Consider the following 19,812-nt stretch of genomic DNA (forward strand, 5'->3'; position numbering starts at 1 on the left):
GAAATAGCCTCACATGGGAGCCAGAGGAATAATTGATAACTGTGAAATGGACTTCTCAGTTATACCCATACTCATTGCTATCAATCAGTGTTAGTATGTCAGTATGAAAGCCAGTCATCTCTACATTTTGACTGAGGGGCCAGCCAGTCAGTATCACTGAAAAGCCAACAGAAGCATGTAGTCCATGCCCAGAATGTTGATAATTTATCCTGAATCTACTTTTTATTCACTTAGCTTATGGCAATGAACTCAGTGTTTGGCATCTGAAACTATCACTTAGTGAGCTGGCAAGAAGATATATCCAGTTTGTATTTATTCTTTTATTCACAGAGCAAATTTTAGTATCCTGCTGGATAAATAAAGCATCAAAGTAATAACAGGAGTCAATAGCTACATAACACAGCAATCTGTAGAGGCACCGACACTAGCCAAATAGAAATGATTGTGCATTTGTTTGTTCCTTCAACTAGGACTATAGTTACACTCTATCAAGATTTACAAAAGACAGGATTTCTATACCAAAGACACACTATTGAATGTTGTTTCTAAAACCTTCCAAGTAGTTGGACCACCAGCTGCAACTTAACATCTTTACTGGATTGAGGCACAGCTGGGTGTCTGTAAAAAGGAAGCGCATCAATTTTCTAGTGCCCTCTGGAGTCGTCCTTCATTTTTAAGAATAATAAGAAACCAGCACTTAATTCATTCAAAAAAGCCATGTTTTTATTAACCTATAAAGAATCACTTATATTGGGCAACATCTCAAGACAGTCTTTGGCACATGCACATCCCACAGTTGCTTGGCTGTCTGTTTGCCTAGCAGCACATCCCACGCCATCCTAGAATACAGCAGTGATTCAACTCTTGTAACTAAACAGGTGGGATAGAACAGGTTTAGAAAGAACAGAGGTGGAGATTTATCTTAAGTATCTGTTCACATACACCTGGGTGATTTGGTTGTGACAGAGTTATTCATTTGATCATCTGGGCAGGAACAATTTATGAGGAAAGTTAGTGAGTTGACTAATTTAGGTACCGTCTGTCTTTAAGCAGCTTCTCTAAATATTGATATTTGCTGCCTAGTTACCTTTTTGCTTTGGCTCTGCATAGATCTTTGATCTTCCTAATTTCATCCCATGCTCTTAGTTCATTCTTGTCTTCATTCTCCATAAAAAGACTCCATACAACTCTCTAGTTACATACTGAATGTCAGCATCAGGAGAAGCATTCTGTTCATCATGACAACACATCCACTACAATACCACAGTTTTTGCTCAAAAGGACATTCTCATGTTGTTGGCATCTATGGAAATCATAGTTGTCATATGCCTGTCTGCACCCTGTGGACTCCTCTTGTAATAGATATTTTTCCAACTTCTTGAGTCAATTTATAGAAATACTAATCATCATGAGATAAAGATTATGTCATCTCCAAACTAGTTTTCCTTGGGCAGCTGAGGAGGGTGGCAGAGAATGGCTCACATGTTGGGTGGATATGGGAAGGTGAGTGGGAGCTGCTACTCTGACGGGAGACCATTCTATATGGAAAAAAGCACATGTGCAATGTTAGGAGAGCCATATCTTCCAATCTCTTGACCAACTTTCAGGGACAGTAGCCAGAGACCACTCAGCTGTTAATGGCAGATCTGGGGCCAGAATCCAGTCTCCTAACTTTTGATTGACTACTCCTGGGATAATCCCCTTTGAAAGGCAGCGTCTTCTAAATAAAAATGAATCCAACAAATGATCATGTGCTCACATTTTCATCTTCAAAGTTCATTTACTCTTTCTGTTGTGTAACATATTTGATGATACAAAATTTTATATCAAAATTTCAACCTTTTTGTAAATTTTATTATTGGTGTGTGTTTGTGTGTGTGTGTGTGTGTGTGTGTGTGTGTGTGTGTGTGTGTGTGTGTGTGTTTAAGTCCAGGGAGTTGTGGAGTTGGCTCTCTATTTTCATTGAGTTCTGGGATATTCACTCAGATCATTAAGTTTGAATAATAAATACTTTTATCATCCAAGCCATGTCTGCAGTATGACAGTCTAACTTTTAACTGTTCCACTGAACCTTGAGTAAGAAGGACTGTACTGTATGCTGCTTCAACTCTGGGATTAAGTGAATTCATGTTTGAGAAGGCCACCAATTCATTTATGTGTAATACTGTGATTTCTTATAAAGGACAACAATTGTTCTCCAACTACCCTCCTTAATATTGAATACAAAAATAGTAAGAATTAAATCTTTGAACTGACCATCTAATACTTGCTAAAATTGTACCTTTAACCATTTTGTCATAACAAGGGCGCTAACTTACTAGTGAGAATAGTGTCTTGATATTCCAGCCTGAATAGTAATGTATACTGATTGTTACACTGAAGGTTTATAATGATCCTAAACATTGTAATAATACTGCTCTCTCTTAAATCTCAACAGCAGCTCTTACAATGCTGTGTGTACAAGTTACATCTCACCACTTGTGTGTTTTGTTCTCAAACCTGAATTTATAATTTATTCCCTGAGTTGCCAGAAGCAACACACAGTACAGTCATTCTTACTCAAGGTTTGCTGGGGCAATTAAGAGTTTAAATTATCACACTGGAGAGACAGCTCAGTGGATAAAATTGTTTATCATGCAAACATAATCTATTATCTAGGAAAAATGCCAAGTAAAAATATATGCAAGAGCTGTCATTTTTGTTTCCTAATAGCCATATTTCTACTTAAACATATAATCAATACAAAATCTCTTGGTATTTTTTTTCACTCATATTACATCTCAGTGTGCACAATAAATTTTCCATAACTGGAGTCAAATGAAATCTTATTAAAATGTTGACACTGTGTTTAGTAAGAAATGTATTTTAGTACTTTAATTTTAAGGTTGAAATAAAATTAATAAAATGTAAATATAATTTAGAACTCAGTTCTTCAATTCCACTAACAACATAGCTAGTAGTTATGGTGCTGGGTACTATAGATCTAGAAGGTGAAGTGATTAAAAACAAAATTCAGGAAGTATTTACCTTTGCTACGAGTAAGAAGCAATATGATTATAATATTTAAGAAAAGAGCAGTTAACAAGGATATGAAAGGTTACAAGCTGGGCATGGTGATGCATGCCTGTCATCCTCACACTCAGGGAGTTGAAGTAGAAGGCTCACTAATTTGAAGACAGCCAGGGCTATATAATCAGACCATGTCAAAGAAGATTAAGAGAAAGAAGAGAGAAGGTGGTGGGAAAATGAGGATGAAGAGGAAGAGGGAGATGAGGAGGAAGAGACGGGGAAAGGTCATGAGAATTAAACATAGATTTAGAGTTAGGTTAAATTATCTTTGTTGAGTTTTCTAAGATGTCGTTAAACTTTAGTTTTCTTTCTTTTTTTTTTTTTTTTTTTTTTTTGGTTTTTCGAGACAGGGTTTCTCTGTGTAGCTTTGCGCCTTTCCTGGAACCCACTTGGTAGCCCAGGCTGGCCTCGAACTCACAGAGATCCGGCCGCCTCTGCCTCCCGAGTGCTGGGATTAAAGGCGTGCGCCAACACCGCCCCGCTAAGTTTTCTTATTGTAGTGGTAGCCATTCCAGCTTTGATCTGGAAATTCCAACCCCCATTGAGGCTTCCGTAACTGTCACGCCTACAAGGCGGGGCCAAGAGAGGTGCCAGCCACCCTGGTTCCTACAGTTCAGAAAGGAACAGCTGCTCCATCAAAGAAACGGCCTCTGCCCTTCACCGTCTAGGGTCCAGGAACAGAGAGAGTGCGCTGGTCCGCTGGTCCATCCAGATCTTGGGTCTCCCGGCGCCTCCCTTGGCCCCGCCTTGTAGGCGTGACAGTTACATAAGCCTCAATGGTGGTTAAAATTTCCAAATCAAAGCTAAAATGGCTACCCACTACATCTTATTGATAAAGTAATATTATCTGCACTATTGGAAGCCTAAGATTAAATGAAATCATTTAGATAGCAGGCTTGTCAGAGTATCTACCACATTCCAAGATTTGATAAATTCACCTATTACCATTGGTAGCTATAAAAGTTGTGGGATCTGTGTGCATTTAGGTGAATGAAATCTCTACAAGGGTTGTAACCATTAATTGTGGGATATAGGAATTGTAGTGTGTTTTATAAGTTCCATTGCACTGTAAAATGCATATTGAAGGAGCCATAAGTATATAGCTCAATGGATTTTACAAAGCAAATATACCTGTGTATCCAACAGCATCCAAATATAGACCATTCAGAGAACCCCAAAATCCTTGTTATGATCCAAAAAAAAAAAAAAAGAAAAGAAAACTATCACTTTCCTAACATCCAAGTGCTATAGATTTGCAAACTTTATACAAATGGACTCCCAACCTATACTCAAAAGAGTCCAGCTTCTTTCATAAAATGTGTCCATACCATTGTTTGAGGAAGTATTTTTGTCTTTCATTAGGTTACATTCAACTGTATTTCCAAAATTAATGCATTCATTTTATAACAAATGGGCTTTTGAGTTGTTTCTATATTGGGACTATGACAAAGATTCTTGCTATGCTACAGGTTTTTGTTGATGTATGCTTAGTGAAATTTTTTAAACTTGGGCTCATTGAAAAGCAAGAATCACTCCTCATGTGAACTTCTATTTAGGTACCTTGGATAAACATAAAGAGCTGGAGGAGCTCATGGCTAAGTTCTTGAATGTAGAAGCAGTGATGATCTTTGGAATGGGATTCGCAACCAACTCAATGAATATCCCTATATTTGTTGGAAAGGTAAGCATTTGTTGTCAGGTGTCTTCTGCTGTGTTATTCATAAGAATTACACTTTCAGGCAAGTCCTCTATCAGAAGTGTTGCCAAAAAGGTCATTTTCTTAACATCAAAATCTTTGGATAAACATATCAACATAGTCATTGTGATGATCCCAGTTACTGAATTGCCAGATTAAATGTGTATCAAATGTCAACTTCAATAGTAGCTTAGAAAAGCCTAAGTTTTAAGGACTTTCATCTACAGTTGTCAAGTAGCAAATACTTACTAAGCATTACTTTAGACCAAAAAAGTTTCTATGTTATTCATTCGTTCATTCATTTAGTTGACCAATTATTGAGAGTCTACATGTTATGGCATGAAGCCACACACAGGATATAAAAGGATGAACAAGACATATGCCTTGTAAATGTAAGTGTTTAAATTACAGTGGAGAAACAATATACTCAATAAAATTGAATGGGTACTACAGGACAAATGAGCTGACGGCTCTTCCTGAGATAGCTTGCAATGCCTGTACTAGAACTATGAGAACAGAACATTATGGTGATATTTTATTGTACTGAAATGTGATTTTAATTTTATGTTAATAAATAAAGTTGCCCTGGGGTCAGAGCTATTAGAGCCATAGCAAGAGTGTGGTGGTTAGAAGAGCTAGATATATTTCTGTGTGTTCAGGGATACAGCCAGTATTGGAGACATACGCCTTTAAGACCTGGAGGGCGGTACTTACAGGCAGTGATGAGGCAGTCATGTGGTTGGGTTTACAACCAATGAGAAGGCAGAATAGAAAGACTATTTAAACACAGACAAACAGGAAGTAGCTCTCTCTCGGGGAAGCTAGGAGCACTGCAGGAGGTAAGATTTTATCTCTGAGCTCTGACCTCTCGGCTTTCTCTTTTACATTGGCTCTGTGTTTCTTATTTTAAAAAGACGATTGGTTACATCTACAGAACATTGATACGTTAGCACATTGTTTCTTAGAACAATAAAGAAGGGACTGCATGTGCAAAGCATAGAGTGTGAATAACTAGAACATGGGCTCATGATCCAAGAAGAGACCAACAATGAAGGCACATGCCAAATCATAAAGTACCTCATATTGGAAATCATGCCAGAATGCTTAAGGATGTTCCTGAGAAAAAAATGAGAAGCTGGCTACCTCATTCTAAGTAAGCACATGTGATAATCATATTCATGCTTTTAAAAAATGTAATGACTGTTGCTGGAGAGCTTCTCTCTAGGTTCCACCAAGCCCCGCAGTCCCACAATCCACACATAAAATAATCACTCAGACACTTATATTACTTATTAACTGTATGGCCGTGGCAGGCTTCTTGCTAACTGTTCTTATATCTTAAATTAACCCATTTCGGGCGGGCGGTGGTGGTGCATGCCTTTAATCCCAGCACTTGGGAGGCAGAGCCAGGTGGATCTCTGTGAGTTCGAGGCCAGCCTGGGCTACCAAGTGAGTCCCAGGAGAGGCGCAAAGCTACACAGAGAAACCCTGTTTCGAAAAATCAAAAAAAAAAAAAATTAACCCATTTCTATAAATCTATACCTTGCCACATGGCTGGTGGCTTACCGGCGTCTTTACATGCTGCTTATCCTGGCAGTGACTACAGTGTCTCTCCCCCCTTCTTCCTGTTTCCCCAATTCTCCTCTCTCCTTGTCCCACCTATACTTCCTGCCTGGTCACTGGCCATCAGTGTTTTATTTATATAAAGTGATATCCACACCACTTCCCCTTTTTTTTCTTTTTTTAAAAAGGAAGGTTTTAACTTTAACATAGTAAAATTGCATATAACAAAACAATTATCAAGCAAGAATTACAGTTACAATATTAAAGAAGATGTCCTATCTATCTTATATTTGTGAGTTTAAGGTTTTATAACTAACTTATCTTTTATCATAACTGAGGAAATTACAACTATCTAGTCTTTAACCACATCAAAGAACTGAGAAGGAACATAATGGTACCTGAGAAATGGTAGATGGATACAAGCAACTTTGGAGAATCTTGCAAGAGTAGACCAAGACAGCTGGCAGCCTGGACAGTCACCTAATGTTTCTCAGCATTGTTGGTGCATTCAAATTGGCTATAGGCCTAGAGTATCTGACAGACCATTTTCAGAAGCAGGAATTCTGAAAGACCATCTTACCCTGTCTTGGCAGAGTACAGTGGTCGCTTTCCTTGTGTCCCGCTTGTCCAGAAAGGACAGCATTGCATTTGTACTGTCAGCCATCAAGGCAAGGGCAGTTCTTTGCCCAGGAGGCCATTTTGTGCCAAAAAGACAAACTTCCAAATGGAAATGTCTTAGAAGCCCAACATTCTCTCAGGATCAAATTGGTGCAGCCAGGAGCAACTGTGTCTCATGTCAACAGAATTCTAAGTTATTTAAATGCCATATTCTCTAGGTCTATGAAGTGTTTGAAGATTACCTATCTATCTGAAATATATCTATGTATACCTAGAAGACTTAACTAACATGGCTACAGATATGATTATCATAGATGACTAATTGTCAATCTATTTTTAATTATCCATTACAATTTTAAATGAGTTACATAAACATAATACCTCAAACAAGAATAGAAATATATATATATATATATATATATATATATATATATATATATACAGTATAACAAAATTAACTTCAAGTTTGTATCAATAAACTAAAATTTATACCAATGTAAAACATTTTAAACATTAACTAAAAACTATACCAATGTAGAACATTTTAAACAAGTTGTTCTTTAAAAGTAGGTTCATTAATCTACCCTTTTATCTTATCTCTATATCCTACATATCTATATCATATCCCCTTTTCTTTTTAGAAAGAGATGGCATTTATAATCAACCTGTTTTAAATAAAAATATTGGTTTTTCTCTGTCCCACACCAGAGGGCTCTTCTGATTTGGGACGCAAGAATCTCTTAATGATTTTTTTTTTAAATATGTCTGGGTTTAGAGGGGGAGTGAGCCAATTCCACCTCTAAAGCCAGCTTGGTATATTTGAGAATTTGGGCGTAGCATCTCTTACTACTTCCTGCTGGAGGGGGGGGGGCGCTGTATCTTATGAGGACTCAAAGAAAATTTTAGACCTATGGGGTAGTTCTTGAGGCTGTATTGTGGGAGCCAGTAGCTTGAAACCATTCTGGATGTTGGATCATCTGGGCCATGGTGTCATCAGAGATCTTTCAGGGGGTCTTGGCTGGTCAAACCTGAGGTATCTTAATCTGGAACAAATCCATAGCCTCTGGCTTTCTGTGGAAACAAGAGCAGAACCTCTTTTCCAAAGTAACATATCCTTATATCCAAATTTTGAAGTCAAGGTACCTTTAAAATTTACATTTTGACATAACTGAACAGCTTTTACAATCAAATGTTTTTCTTTAGTTACGAATATCAAAGACAACATAATCCAGATTTTATGTGTGATAGCCATCTTTACGTGGCTTATTACCTTTACTGTTTTTTTTAAACACTTTATTTTTAGATACTATTTGTTTATATAATGGTATATATTTTTTTCTTTTAAGCCTACGTACATTATTATATGCATTATAAACTATTTCATCTGAATCAGTCTTATTGTGAACTTATTGCTTTAAACTGTAGCCTTTTAAGCCTGAAACGGCTCTGTGGCTGCTGGCTCTGCCCACTTCAGCTTCCCAACATGGTGGTGGTACATTTTTCTGCCAGCTCTGGGAGCCATCAATTCTCAGAAATAGTGGGTCTATGATTCTTATCAAAGCAGCGTGTAGCCCAGAAACCTCCTTTTTTTTTTTTTTTTTTTTTTTTTTTTTTTTTTTTTTTTTTTTTAATACTAGTAAAGACTAAATCTACCACACAGCATAATGTGCCGCTGGCAGACACCTCTTTCCTGCCATACTGCTGGTCAAACACACACGCCAGGAACCCGCCAGTGTTCAAACCTGTGAAACTTCATTGAAAAATGAAGCTAACACCATTATTACTAGAGTATGTGGGGAAATGTTAATTTTATTGACATATTAAATGCTGGTCTATAATATATTTGACATTTAATATAAAAATATGGGCCGGGCAGTGGTGGCGCATGCCTTTAATCCCAGCACTCGGGAGGCAGAGCCAGGCGGATCTCTGTGAGTTCGAGGCCAGCCTGGGCTACCAAGTGAGTTCCAGGAAAAGGCGCAAAGCTACACAGAGAAATCCTGTCTCGAAAAACCAAAAAAATAAATAAATAAATAAATAAAAAATATGGAACTCTGCGACAGTATCAACTGCCTTATTTACAGTAATTACACAGCTAAGGAACACATAAGGTTTACAATAATTCTCAAAAGTTTCAAAAGAAAAAAATTGCAAATAGACACATGTTCTTCAGTGTGGAGATAAGACAATTTTTCTAGCTTTAGCCTCAAAAACCTAAAACATACTGTATGTGAAATTACCAAAATATAAGGGGAACTAAATGCCAGGTGACCACAGAAAACAAAAGAGAGCCATCCTTTCTCTTCAGTTCGGGTACCTCTGAACAGCTCAATAATGTATTCATTTTAAATTTTTAAAGAAAAACAAATTTACAAGCATAATGGATGAGCAGCAGTATTTTCTACCCACCTCATGCCGACTTTCCATGCACGCTTTTCCAAATTCAAAGTTCTTAACTATGAAACACTGATGCTTCTGTCTCCATGGGCTGTTAACACAGGCAGAATGAGAAAAGAGGGTAAGACTTTGAAATGCCCCACTGTAAGAAGCCCCAGGCTGCCAGGAGGACTAATGATCTAGCACAGAATAATCTAGCACAGAATCAAGGAACCAAACTAGTCTACAGTCCTCTGCAAATATCAGTCTTCAGTCAAAGCTCAATACTTTAGACTCTAACTGATGCTTAGGCACGATCCTTCTGTTGAAAATTATTTGCAAGTGTTCCAGTAAAGATGCAATGTCTTACAAACAGCTTGCCATCTCATGAACTAGCTGAAAGATTAGATTTTGTCCATATAAATACCAGCTGAATCTCAAACTTTTCTAATTAAATAGAGTTCAGACTTAACATAGGTTGTACTGTTTTCTAGTTCCCATATGTTGTCTTTCCTTTCGTTATCTTATGGTTTGTGTTTGTTTTCTGCCTAGGGATGCCTCATTTTAAGTGATGAGTTAAACCACACATCTATCATCCTGGGGGCTCGACTCTCAGGTGCAACCATAAGACCCTTCAAACACAACAGTGAGTATCTGTGCATTTATCAAAAATGCACTGGCTTGCTCCTAGACAAAGGTCAAGATAATTCATGAGATGTTGTCCTTGCTTTTCAAATTGGCAACTTAGCCTAATGAAAGACAATTAGGCTTATATTCACTACTGGCTTGTTAACCTCTGGTGACCTGAAACAAATGGCTGAAGTGTATTAAATGTCCAGATTGCTAAGTGTTACCAAAACACATTAATGTCACTGTTAGTGATCTTGTGATGTGGCCTGTAAAGATGTGATTGATATCTTAGGACGCCATTTAATTATCAGATATGTCATAATTCTCTCCTTCCTATAACCTTGTCTTGGAAAAGTTGAAAGATTTTAAATTTTGAGCTATGTGTAAGTAAAAAGTTAGTGTTCTTCTTGGTATAATGCTTGTTTTCCCTATCCCTACATACAAAACGCTCATATCTCTATCCTCCAAATACTCTTAGACTCTATTAAAATATCCTTTCAGAAGCTAGAGAGATGGCTCTGTTGTTTAGAACACTTGTTCCTCTTGTAGAGAACCAGGTTCAATTCCCAGCACCCACATGGTAGCTTACAACCATATGTAACTCCAATGACAGGGTATCAGATATCCTTTTCTGACTGCTGTAGGCACCAGGCACACACATGGTACACATACATATGTGCATACAAACATTCATAGACATAAAATAAAATTTAAAAAAAATCTCAAAAGATTTTCAATGCCCTCTAAGCTCTGTTATGTCATTGAGTGGTGAAAATGATGTAGAAGGCTATTTCTTCACTCTTTTTTTTATTGTTTATTTTATTATGTATATAGTGTTCTGCCTGCATGTGTCCCTGCAGGCCAGAAGAGGGCACCAGATCTCATTACAGATGGTTGTGAGCCACCATGTGGTTGCTGGGAATTGAACTCAGGACCTCTGGGAGAGCAGTCAGTGCTCTTAACTGCTGAGCCATCTCTCCAGCTCCTGAATAAATTCCTTTTTTTTTTTTATGTTTTTCAAGACAGGGTTTCTCTGTGCAGTTTTGGTGCCTGTCCTGGAACTCACCCTGTAGACCAGGCTGGCCTCGAACTCACAGAGATCCACCTGTCTCTGCCTCCCAAGTGCTGGGACTAACGGCGTGCACCACCACCACCGCCCTTCTTCACTCTTTATGGGTCAGATCAGACATTATTGGAAGTCTCAGGAAAACACCTTAAAAGAAGCAGGTCATGGCTGGTGACACCTATGTCCTCTGATACAGATGTGCCCCTGACTCATGTCACTTTCTGCAAATCCTTTAATCTTTCTTGCACTCAACGTCCTCATCTGTAAAGCTAAGAAAAGCATTGACCTATACGATCTGTTAAAGTTCTGCTTCTGGTACATTAGCATCAGAGGCTCCCCTTCATTTTATGTGCATGCTCACAAGACACACACACACACACACACACACACACACACACATTAGCACACTCTCTTCTATTTCTTACCACCTTTCTCTCTTTCTTTCCATTCCCCTCAACTTTCCTTGATCTATTCCTCAATACACCCCTTCCTTCAAAGAATTCACAAGAGAAAAGGAAAAGAAGACTGCTAATGAGCAGGAAGGATTATCCCGGTTCTCTTATGCCTTCCTCAGCATAATCTCAAGCCAAAGAACAATTGTCTCATGAGGGAAGAAAGAAAATGCACAAGTGTTCTCAAGTGAACCCAGAGAATCCCTTTTCTAACTAGTGGAGTGTTCAATAAAGATGGAAGAGAGTGTAAAATCTCTAAGTCCCTCCCTACTCCTTCCTGTGAGTCTCCTCTGTTGGTATCCCTGGCTTCTCTATGGCTAATTCCACTGCTAGTCACTGGTTCTGCCCCCTTATTCAAGGTTATCTTGAGCACAGTCTCAGGGTATCAAATATCCCACAGCAGATGGGGATTGACATGCATTGGAGAACCACTTTTAGCATCTGTGAACAGATTGCTATGATGAGGTGAGAGGACCAGGGCCAGGCACTCCAGACATGCAGGCATGCAGACATGCAGACATGTGGCTCAACTCTGATATTTAGTTCAGTGTAATTAAAAGTATGGTGGCCTCATTTCTTATATTTTCAACAAATATTTCACTTTTCATTTTGTTATTTGATAAGATAAATCCCTTCAATTATGTTGATTTACCATCTATTATCACATCCAGTTTCAAATTACATTGGTAGTACTAAGAATTCATGTTTGAAGTACATAGCTTTCAGGGATTTAAGAAGTATGTTTGAGTTGAGGATAATGGCTCCTTCCAGGAATCCTAGCACTCAGGAGGCTCAGTTAAGAGGATTGTGAGTTCAATGCCAGGCTGGTATCTTTTTTATTTTTATTTATTTATGTATTTATTAATTTATTATTAATTTTATAATTTAATTTAATTTTACATATCAGTCACAGATTCCCTTGTTCTCCCCCCTCCCACCACCACCCCCTGCCTTCCCCTCACCCCACTCCCCATCCCCATCTCCTCCAGGGCAAAGACTCCCCTAAGGATTAAGTTCAACCTGGTAGATTCAGTCCAGGCAGGTCCAGTCTCCTCCTCCCAGGCTGAGCCAAGTGTCCCTGTATAAGCCCCAGGTCAGGCTGGTATACTTAACGAAGCTCTGCCAAGACGAAGATGAAGTCAGAGAAAAAGAAACAGTAATGTTTTTTATTAAGTGGCCAGTCCAATTCTTTGGTGTTAGCACAAGTGTGATGTTCATCTTTGAATCTTCAACATGACAGATGACTGGTGGTAGGAACTTATCTCTGGAAATGAATAGACCATGTATATGGTTAACACCATAATCTCACTTCTAGAATAGACAGAGCTGGGTTGTGATTTATTTGGGACAAGTGAGCTGGGTCATTGTCAAGATTAATATCTTATTTCTTCATTCCATTCTACTAAACAGTAGTTTGTGAACCAAACTGTAAAATATAGGCATCTAGGGAACATCTGAGGCAGATTAATGATTGCTCCCACCTCCAGACCAACGTATATACAAATCTTTGGGTTGAAACTATAATATATTGCACGTCTATAATGTACAATAAAAGGCAGAAGACCTAAATGTTATTAGAGATTTTTGTATTAATTATTTCATTCCAATTTCATATCTGATACAATGAGCTCTGGTTACTCTCACCCCCATCCCTTCTTACCTTCCTCCCATTCCTGTCACCTCCTTCCTCATCATGAGTCCCTTTACAACATTCATGTCTTCTTGTTTTGTTTTGCCACCCCGGTAGTCGGGAAAATTTCTAAGCAGAGCAATATAAAACAGTCTTATGTTAAATACTTAAATAGATTGGTCCAACCACTGACTGTGTCTTACTATCCAACTAGTCAGTGATTATTCAGGACCCACAGTAGTTTAACCTAAAAGAAGTAACACAACCACACCACACAAGCAGCCATTTAGAATTTCCTTCAGGTTCTACTCACAGGATAACAATGTCTGTGAAGCCACACTCAGGATAGAGACTAGTCACTACATCAGGAAGAAATCACACAACGCTTGGACAGCTGGAAACACCAACACCATTAGTGATGGGTACATGAACATTTTATCTTCAATGGGATATCTGAGGATTCTCCACCACTTACATAGCATACAGAGCAGAAAACTCCAAATTAGAGATGCCTGACAAAGGCCAAGGACTTATCTTGGCAATATTATAAAAGACAAAAACAATCAAAGGAAACACTTTACTGTAAAGAATACTGAAGATTGTGACAAGTACACCTGAGTGACATGAGATGATGCTATTCCTGGGCCAAACTGTAAAATCAGAAGATAGACAAATAACAGTACTAAGAGTAATGTATCAAGGTGGGTAACTATACTATCTATCGCCTGTGAGCTTACATTTGTAAAGGGTTATAGAGAAAACAAAGAGGAGTGTGTGACAAAGAGCATGTGTGGTTCATAAAGCCTAAGATACTACATCTGGTTCCATACAGGATAAGTTAATTGGTCATATAAAAGTATACCTCTATTCTTAGGGAAGATGTAGTGAACTATTTATAGGTACAGGGTATGATATATGCAGCTTAGTCTCAATTCAGAAGAAAGAATTAGATAGATGGTGGGTGGATAGATTAGATAGATGATAGATAGATAGATAGATAGATAGATAGATAGATAGATAGATAGATAGATAGACAGATAGATAAATGGACTAGACAGATAGATATATATGATAGATGATAGATACATAGATAGATACATACATACATATATAGATACATAGATAGAGCAAGTGAGATAATGTGTTGAAACACTAATCTGGGTCAGGTGAATAAGGGTGTTTTGGAATGTTCCTATTCTTACAATTTTCCAAAATTTAAATATGTTCAAATACATTGCTGTTTTAAAGTCTTCAACTCTGTTGGGATTATAACTAGTATTAAATTTTAATTATCTATTTTCTACAGAGCTTTTGTGAATATTCAACCTATTCAATAACTTTACTATTCATGCTGTCTTCTTACTCTGAGGAAAATATATGACACTATATTTAAATACATGTCAGTTGTAGTCATTTTGTACCAGAAAGTAGCACTTATTGAGAATTTACTGAATGCCAGATGTCTAGCTATTGACATTCTTTCTATTTATTTAGTTAGTCAGTTACTCCTGCAGAAAACATAATGAGATGGAAACTAACTAGTAGATGAAAAGATTAAAGTTTGAAGATATTTAAGAAACCCTCTCTCTCAAAATAATCTAGAGAAGAGGATCAAGTCAAAGAAAGTGTGTGTAAAAATGACATAGAGAGACCTGTTATTTTGTATGCTAATTTAACTTTTTTTAAAAGATGATTCTACAGAGCAACAATGAAATCTGGAACTGTCTGGGGAAATGCTGCCCTTGCTAATTCGTTGTTGCAGTTGGGTCATCATCTACCAACTCCTGGTCCACAGACATCCATTATGAATGAGCTGCTGTTGCTCAGTTTTCTGTGGAAGGCAAAATAATTTCCCCGAAACATGCCAATGCTCTGGTCCCCAGAACCTGTGAATGCCTCATTACCTGGAAAGGAAGTTAAAATTATAGAGAGAATTCTGTGGCCAGTTGATTAACTTTAAAATAAAGCTTCTGCAGGGGTCCAGTGTGATAATATGGTCCTTAAATGTGGGAATTGAAGCAAAATGAGGATTGTCAGAGAAGTGCAATATGAGAGAGACTGCAATTGCCATTTTTAGTTTTGAAGATGGAAAAGGACCATGTTCTAAGCAAGGCGGGGCCAAGGAAATGGGAAACTACGAGAAAGTGCAGTGGGCTCCAGAACTTTCAGAAACATGGCCCATCCTGCCAAAGCTGTGAATTACCCCAGGCAGACACATTGCGGCTTCTGATGTCCAGATTTGTAAAACCTTGTTGGTCTTATTTTAGTCACCAATTTGAACTATTTTCCTGCAATGGCAGTAAGAAAGAAATATGAGGTTTTGCTCCCTCTTATCAGCTTGCATCACGGAGCTTTATGCCATAGTCACATCATGAAAGCAGCACCTTAGGGAGCAGGGCTATATCCAGGGTCCTCTACTTGAGAGGTGAAGGAAGTGAGAAGGTGTACAGAGGGCAAAAGAATTAGATGGGCAAATATATATATGATATTTGTTTCTACTGGGTCTACTTGCAGCTTTGTGATACTCAGGACAATGCACCCAATACCATGATGCTTTACTCTTGAACACTCATCCATAGATTAGAGTGACATCCTATGGGAGCTAGTTAAGATTCTGTAGAAGATGCCAAGTTTGCATGTATGACACATGCAACCATACCAGATAAACTCTAATAACATGAAAGTCAAGTTCTTTTTTTTTTCTTTTTGTCAAGTATAAATACATATAATTTGGGGGGGGGTGCTTTTGACTCAGGATTTAAAAAGTGGAATGGCGAAGGTGACAGCAGCTGATTGGGGTAAGCACCCCCCCCCCAAGTTTTACAATGTGACAACGTGGCTGAGGACTTGGAGTGCATTTTTGTTGTTGTTGCTACAGGACGTCCCTTGTCCTCTCCAGAGCAGCACCACACCCTACGGAAAGGATGGCCCAGTTCACTCTGGGTGCATGCAAGGGAGGCAGCAGCACTGCTTTTGTGTAAATTATGTACTGCAAAAAGTCATCCATCCCAGTCCTCTGCTTTTCATTTTGAATGGTCAGCCACTATGCCTGGCCCCCCATGCCTGACTCTCTAACTTGAGATGTAAGGAGGCTTTTGGTCTCCCTGGGAGTGGGTTGTGTTGTCGAGGCAGCCAGAGCTTACCTGTTCATAGACTTGAGACCAGTTTAGTAAAAGAGTACACCTTACCAACAAGAAAAAAAGGAAGACTGGTCCGACTCTTTAGCCCTTCCAAATGGGATCAGAAAAGGGTGGCTATGGAAGAATTTAAGTGCGCCCCTAGCAGGGAATACAAGTACAAAAGATGACTAAATGAAAAATGAAATAGAAAAGCAGCCTTGAAAAATCTCTGTAGAAGTCAACCCAACTGTTCTAAATTTATACAAGGTAAAGCTTTGTCATCTAAGTACTAAATGTCAAACCAATCCCTACCATCTCCCTTTCCCATAAGATACAAGACCCAAGATGCTGCTACACTAATTCCAGTCATTAGTTAAAAACACAGTTAAGGGATTTTGGATTCAGTCATCAGAGTACCAATTTAAATGATTTTTGTAAACATTTTGATAAAGGCCACAGGACACTCGTCACATTGTTCAGATGCCCAGTGGCAGGACTTCGGATGAGACCCAACAGGCCACATAAAACCAATAAGATACTGTAGAGATAAAGCCAATATGACTAAATCCAAAGCAGAGCACACGAAGGACCTCATGTATAATACAAACCAGCTTAATAAATAAGGGGACGGAGGGGCCAGGACCCTGGGAGAGTTTTAGTTCCTGGTGGCTCGTTCATAGCCTTCTCTGAGACTCCACGGCCACTTCCACTTGGGCAAGTCTAATGGTGCGGCCATGAAGTTTGTAGCCATCTTGTCGTACTAATGCCACAGTGCCAGGCTGTACCCCAACACCTGCTGGCATGTGACAGATGAGTTCATGCTCATGAGGGTCGTATTTGTCACCAATGGGCGTCATTTTCTCTAGGCCATGCTTGGCAAACACACTTTTCAGCTATGCTTCTAAAAGAGACAGTCCTTGAAAGACTTTTTCCAGAGTGAGCTTGTGGTCCTCGGGTTTGGCTCCTTCTGAAAAGCACTCAGCAGTCTTCTCCAAAATGTCTGCCACCTCCACCAAGTCCTCACAGAAGCTTTGGATTCCAAATATCTTGGCGTCTTCCACACATCTCTGGGTTCGTCTCCTTTTGTTTTCAGAATCAGCGACAGCTCTCTGGTATCTTTGTGTTAAATCTTGGACTTCTTTTTCCAGTTTAACAGCTTTTAGCCTTAAGGCCTGTTCAGCAAGGGAGGGACTGAGTACATCAGGAGGGTCCTCAGAACTGCAGTCTTCCCCAGCCTTTCTTGGGGTGGCAGTGCTGAATGGGTGGAGCCATCCCCAGCTCTGCGACACGATCCTGGAGGCCAGGAGGCGCTGCAGCCGCTGAACCGCCCACAACGACCGCGCCGCCATGTTCCAGACCAGAGCGCCCGAAAGTCAAGTTCTTTTTTTTTTTTTTTTTTTTTTTTTTTTTAAGATTTATTTATTTATCATGTATACAGAAGAGGGCGCCAGATCTGATTACAGATGGTTGTGAGCCACCATGTGGTTGCTGGGAATTGAACTCAGGACCTCTGGAAGAGCAGTCGGTGCTCTTAACCTCTGAGCCATCTCTCCAGCCCAAGTTCTTCTTTTAGGAAATTTTCTATTCATTTTACATACCAACCACAGATCCCCCTCTCATCCCTCCTCCTGCCTCAGTCTTTTCCCCCAACCCAGCCCCAATTCCCACCTCCTCCAAGGCAAGGACACCCATGGGGAGTCGGCAGAGCCTGGTACATTCAGTTGAGGCAGGTCCAAGCCCCTCCCACTGCATCAAGGTTGTGTAAGTTGTCCCACCATAGGCACTGGGCTCCAAAAAGCCCACTCATACACGAGGGATAGATGCTGATCCCACTGCCGGGGAGCCCCTTAAACAGTTCAAGCTAAACAACTGTCTCGCCTATGCAGAGGGCCTAGTCCAGTCCCATGGGCTCCACAGCTATTGGTCCACAGTTCATGAGTTTCCACTAGTTTGGTTTGGTTGTATCTGTACATTTTCCCCATCATGATCTTGATGTCCCTTGCTCATAGAATCCCTCTTCTCTCTCATCGACTGGACTCCTGGAGCTCAGCCTGGTGCTTGGCTGTGGATCTCTGCATCTGCTTCCATCAAATGGAAGGCTCTATGCTGACAGGGCATTCACCAATCTGATTACTGGAGTAGGCCAGTTCAGGCACCCTCTCAAATATTGCTAGTAGTCTAAGGTGGAGTCATCCTTGTGGATCCCTGGGAACTTCCCTAACACCTTGTTTGTCCTTATTCCCATGATGTTTCCATCTATCATGGTTTCTCTTTCCTTGCTCTCTTACTCCATCTCTGTTCCAGCTTGAACATCCTGTTCCCTTATGTTCTCATCCCCCATCCCCTACCCTTCATTTTTCCCCCATCACCCCCAGTCTACTCATGGAGATCTCATCTATTTCTCCTTCGTTTGGTGATTCATACATCCCTCTTTGGGTCTTCCTTGTTAGCTAGCTTCTCTAGAGCTGTGGATTGTAGTCTGGTTATCCTTTGTTTTACATCTAGTATCCACTTATGAGTGAGTACATATCATGTTTGTCCTTCTGAGTCTGGATTACCTCACTCAGGATGATATTTTCTAGTTTCATCCATTTGCCTGCAAATTTCATGATGTCATTGATTTTTACTGCTGAGTAATACTCCATTGTGTATAAGTGCCACATTTTCTTTATCCATTCTTTGGTTGAGGGGCATCTAGGTTGTTTCCAGGTTCTGGCTATTATGGATAACACTGCTATGAACATAGTTGGCAATGTGTCCTTGTGGTATGATTGGGCATTCTTTGGGTATATGCCCAAGAGTGGTATAACTGGGTCTTGAGATAGATTGATTCCCAATTTTCTGAGAAACTGCCATATTGATTTCCAAAGTGGATGTACAAGTTTGCATTCCCACCAACAGTGGAGGAGTGTTCCTCTTGCTCCACAGCTTCTCCAACATAAGCCGTCATCAGTGTTTTTAATCATGTTCCATTCTAACAGGTGTAAGATGGTATCTCAGAGTCATTTTGATTTGCATTTCCCTGATGACTAAGGATGTTGAGCAACTCTTTAAATGTCTTTCAGTCATTTGAGATTCTTCTGTTGAGAATTATTTGTTTAGCTCTGTAGCCCATTTTTTTAATTGGATTGTTTGGTATTTTGATGTCTAGTTTCTTGAATTCTTAACATATTTTTGGAGATCTGTCAGATGTAGGGTTGGTGAAGATCCTTTCCCATTCTGTAGGCTGTCATTTTATCTTATTTACTGTGTCCTTTGCCCTACAAAAGCTTCTCATTTATTAATTGTTGCTCTCAGTGGAAAGACAAGTTCTGAAGGATGACTGCCCATATTAGGACATTCTAAAACACCGACTGAGACCACGAGATTTCACGAAACCTAATTTTTCCCCCCTGTGGACAGTTTTCTATCCCAAGATCTCTTTATACATCTTCCACTTGCATGACTTACTTTTCCCATGGCTTGACAAAATGCCAGGCAAAAGCAACCTGAAGAAGGCAGGCTGGCTGTGACTCAGAGTTTCAGGGTGCAGCATGGCATGGAGTCAGGGCAGCAGGAGCATGAGGAGGTTGTCATATGCCGTCCACACTCAA

The 19,812-nt window shown here is 39.5% G+C and overlaps 1 protein-coding gene and 1 pseudogene across 1 annotated transcript in view; one reads left to right on the forward strand and one right to left on the reverse strand.

The window, feature by feature from the left end:
• The window catches only part of Sptlc3 (serine palmitoyltransferase long chain base subunit 3), a 130,776-nt gene that overhangs the window by 51,018 nt on the left and 59,946 nt on the right, over positions 1 to 19,812 (forward strand). Inside the window, exons 5-6 of the mRNA XM_006983675.3 lie at positions 4,626 to 4,750; positions 9,875 to 9,968. Coding sequence (XP_006983737.1) covers positions 4,626 to 4,750; positions 9,875 to 9,968 — 219 coding nt within the window. The remainder of the gene's footprint in view (positions 1 to 4,625; positions 4,751 to 9,874; positions 9,969 to 19,812) is intronic.
• LOC121828866 (grpE protein homolog 2, mitochondrial pseudogene) lies at positions 16,185 to 17,568 on the reverse strand (annotated as a pseudogene).

Source organism: Peromyscus maniculatus, chromosome 4 (genome assembly GCF_049852395.1).
Source record: "Peromyscus maniculatus bairdii isolate BWxNUB_F1_BW_parent chromosome 4, HU_Pman_BW_mat_3.1, whole genome shotgun sequence".
Taxonomy (NCBI): domain Eukaryota; kingdom Metazoa; phylum Chordata; class Mammalia; order Rodentia; family Cricetidae; genus Peromyscus; species Peromyscus maniculatus.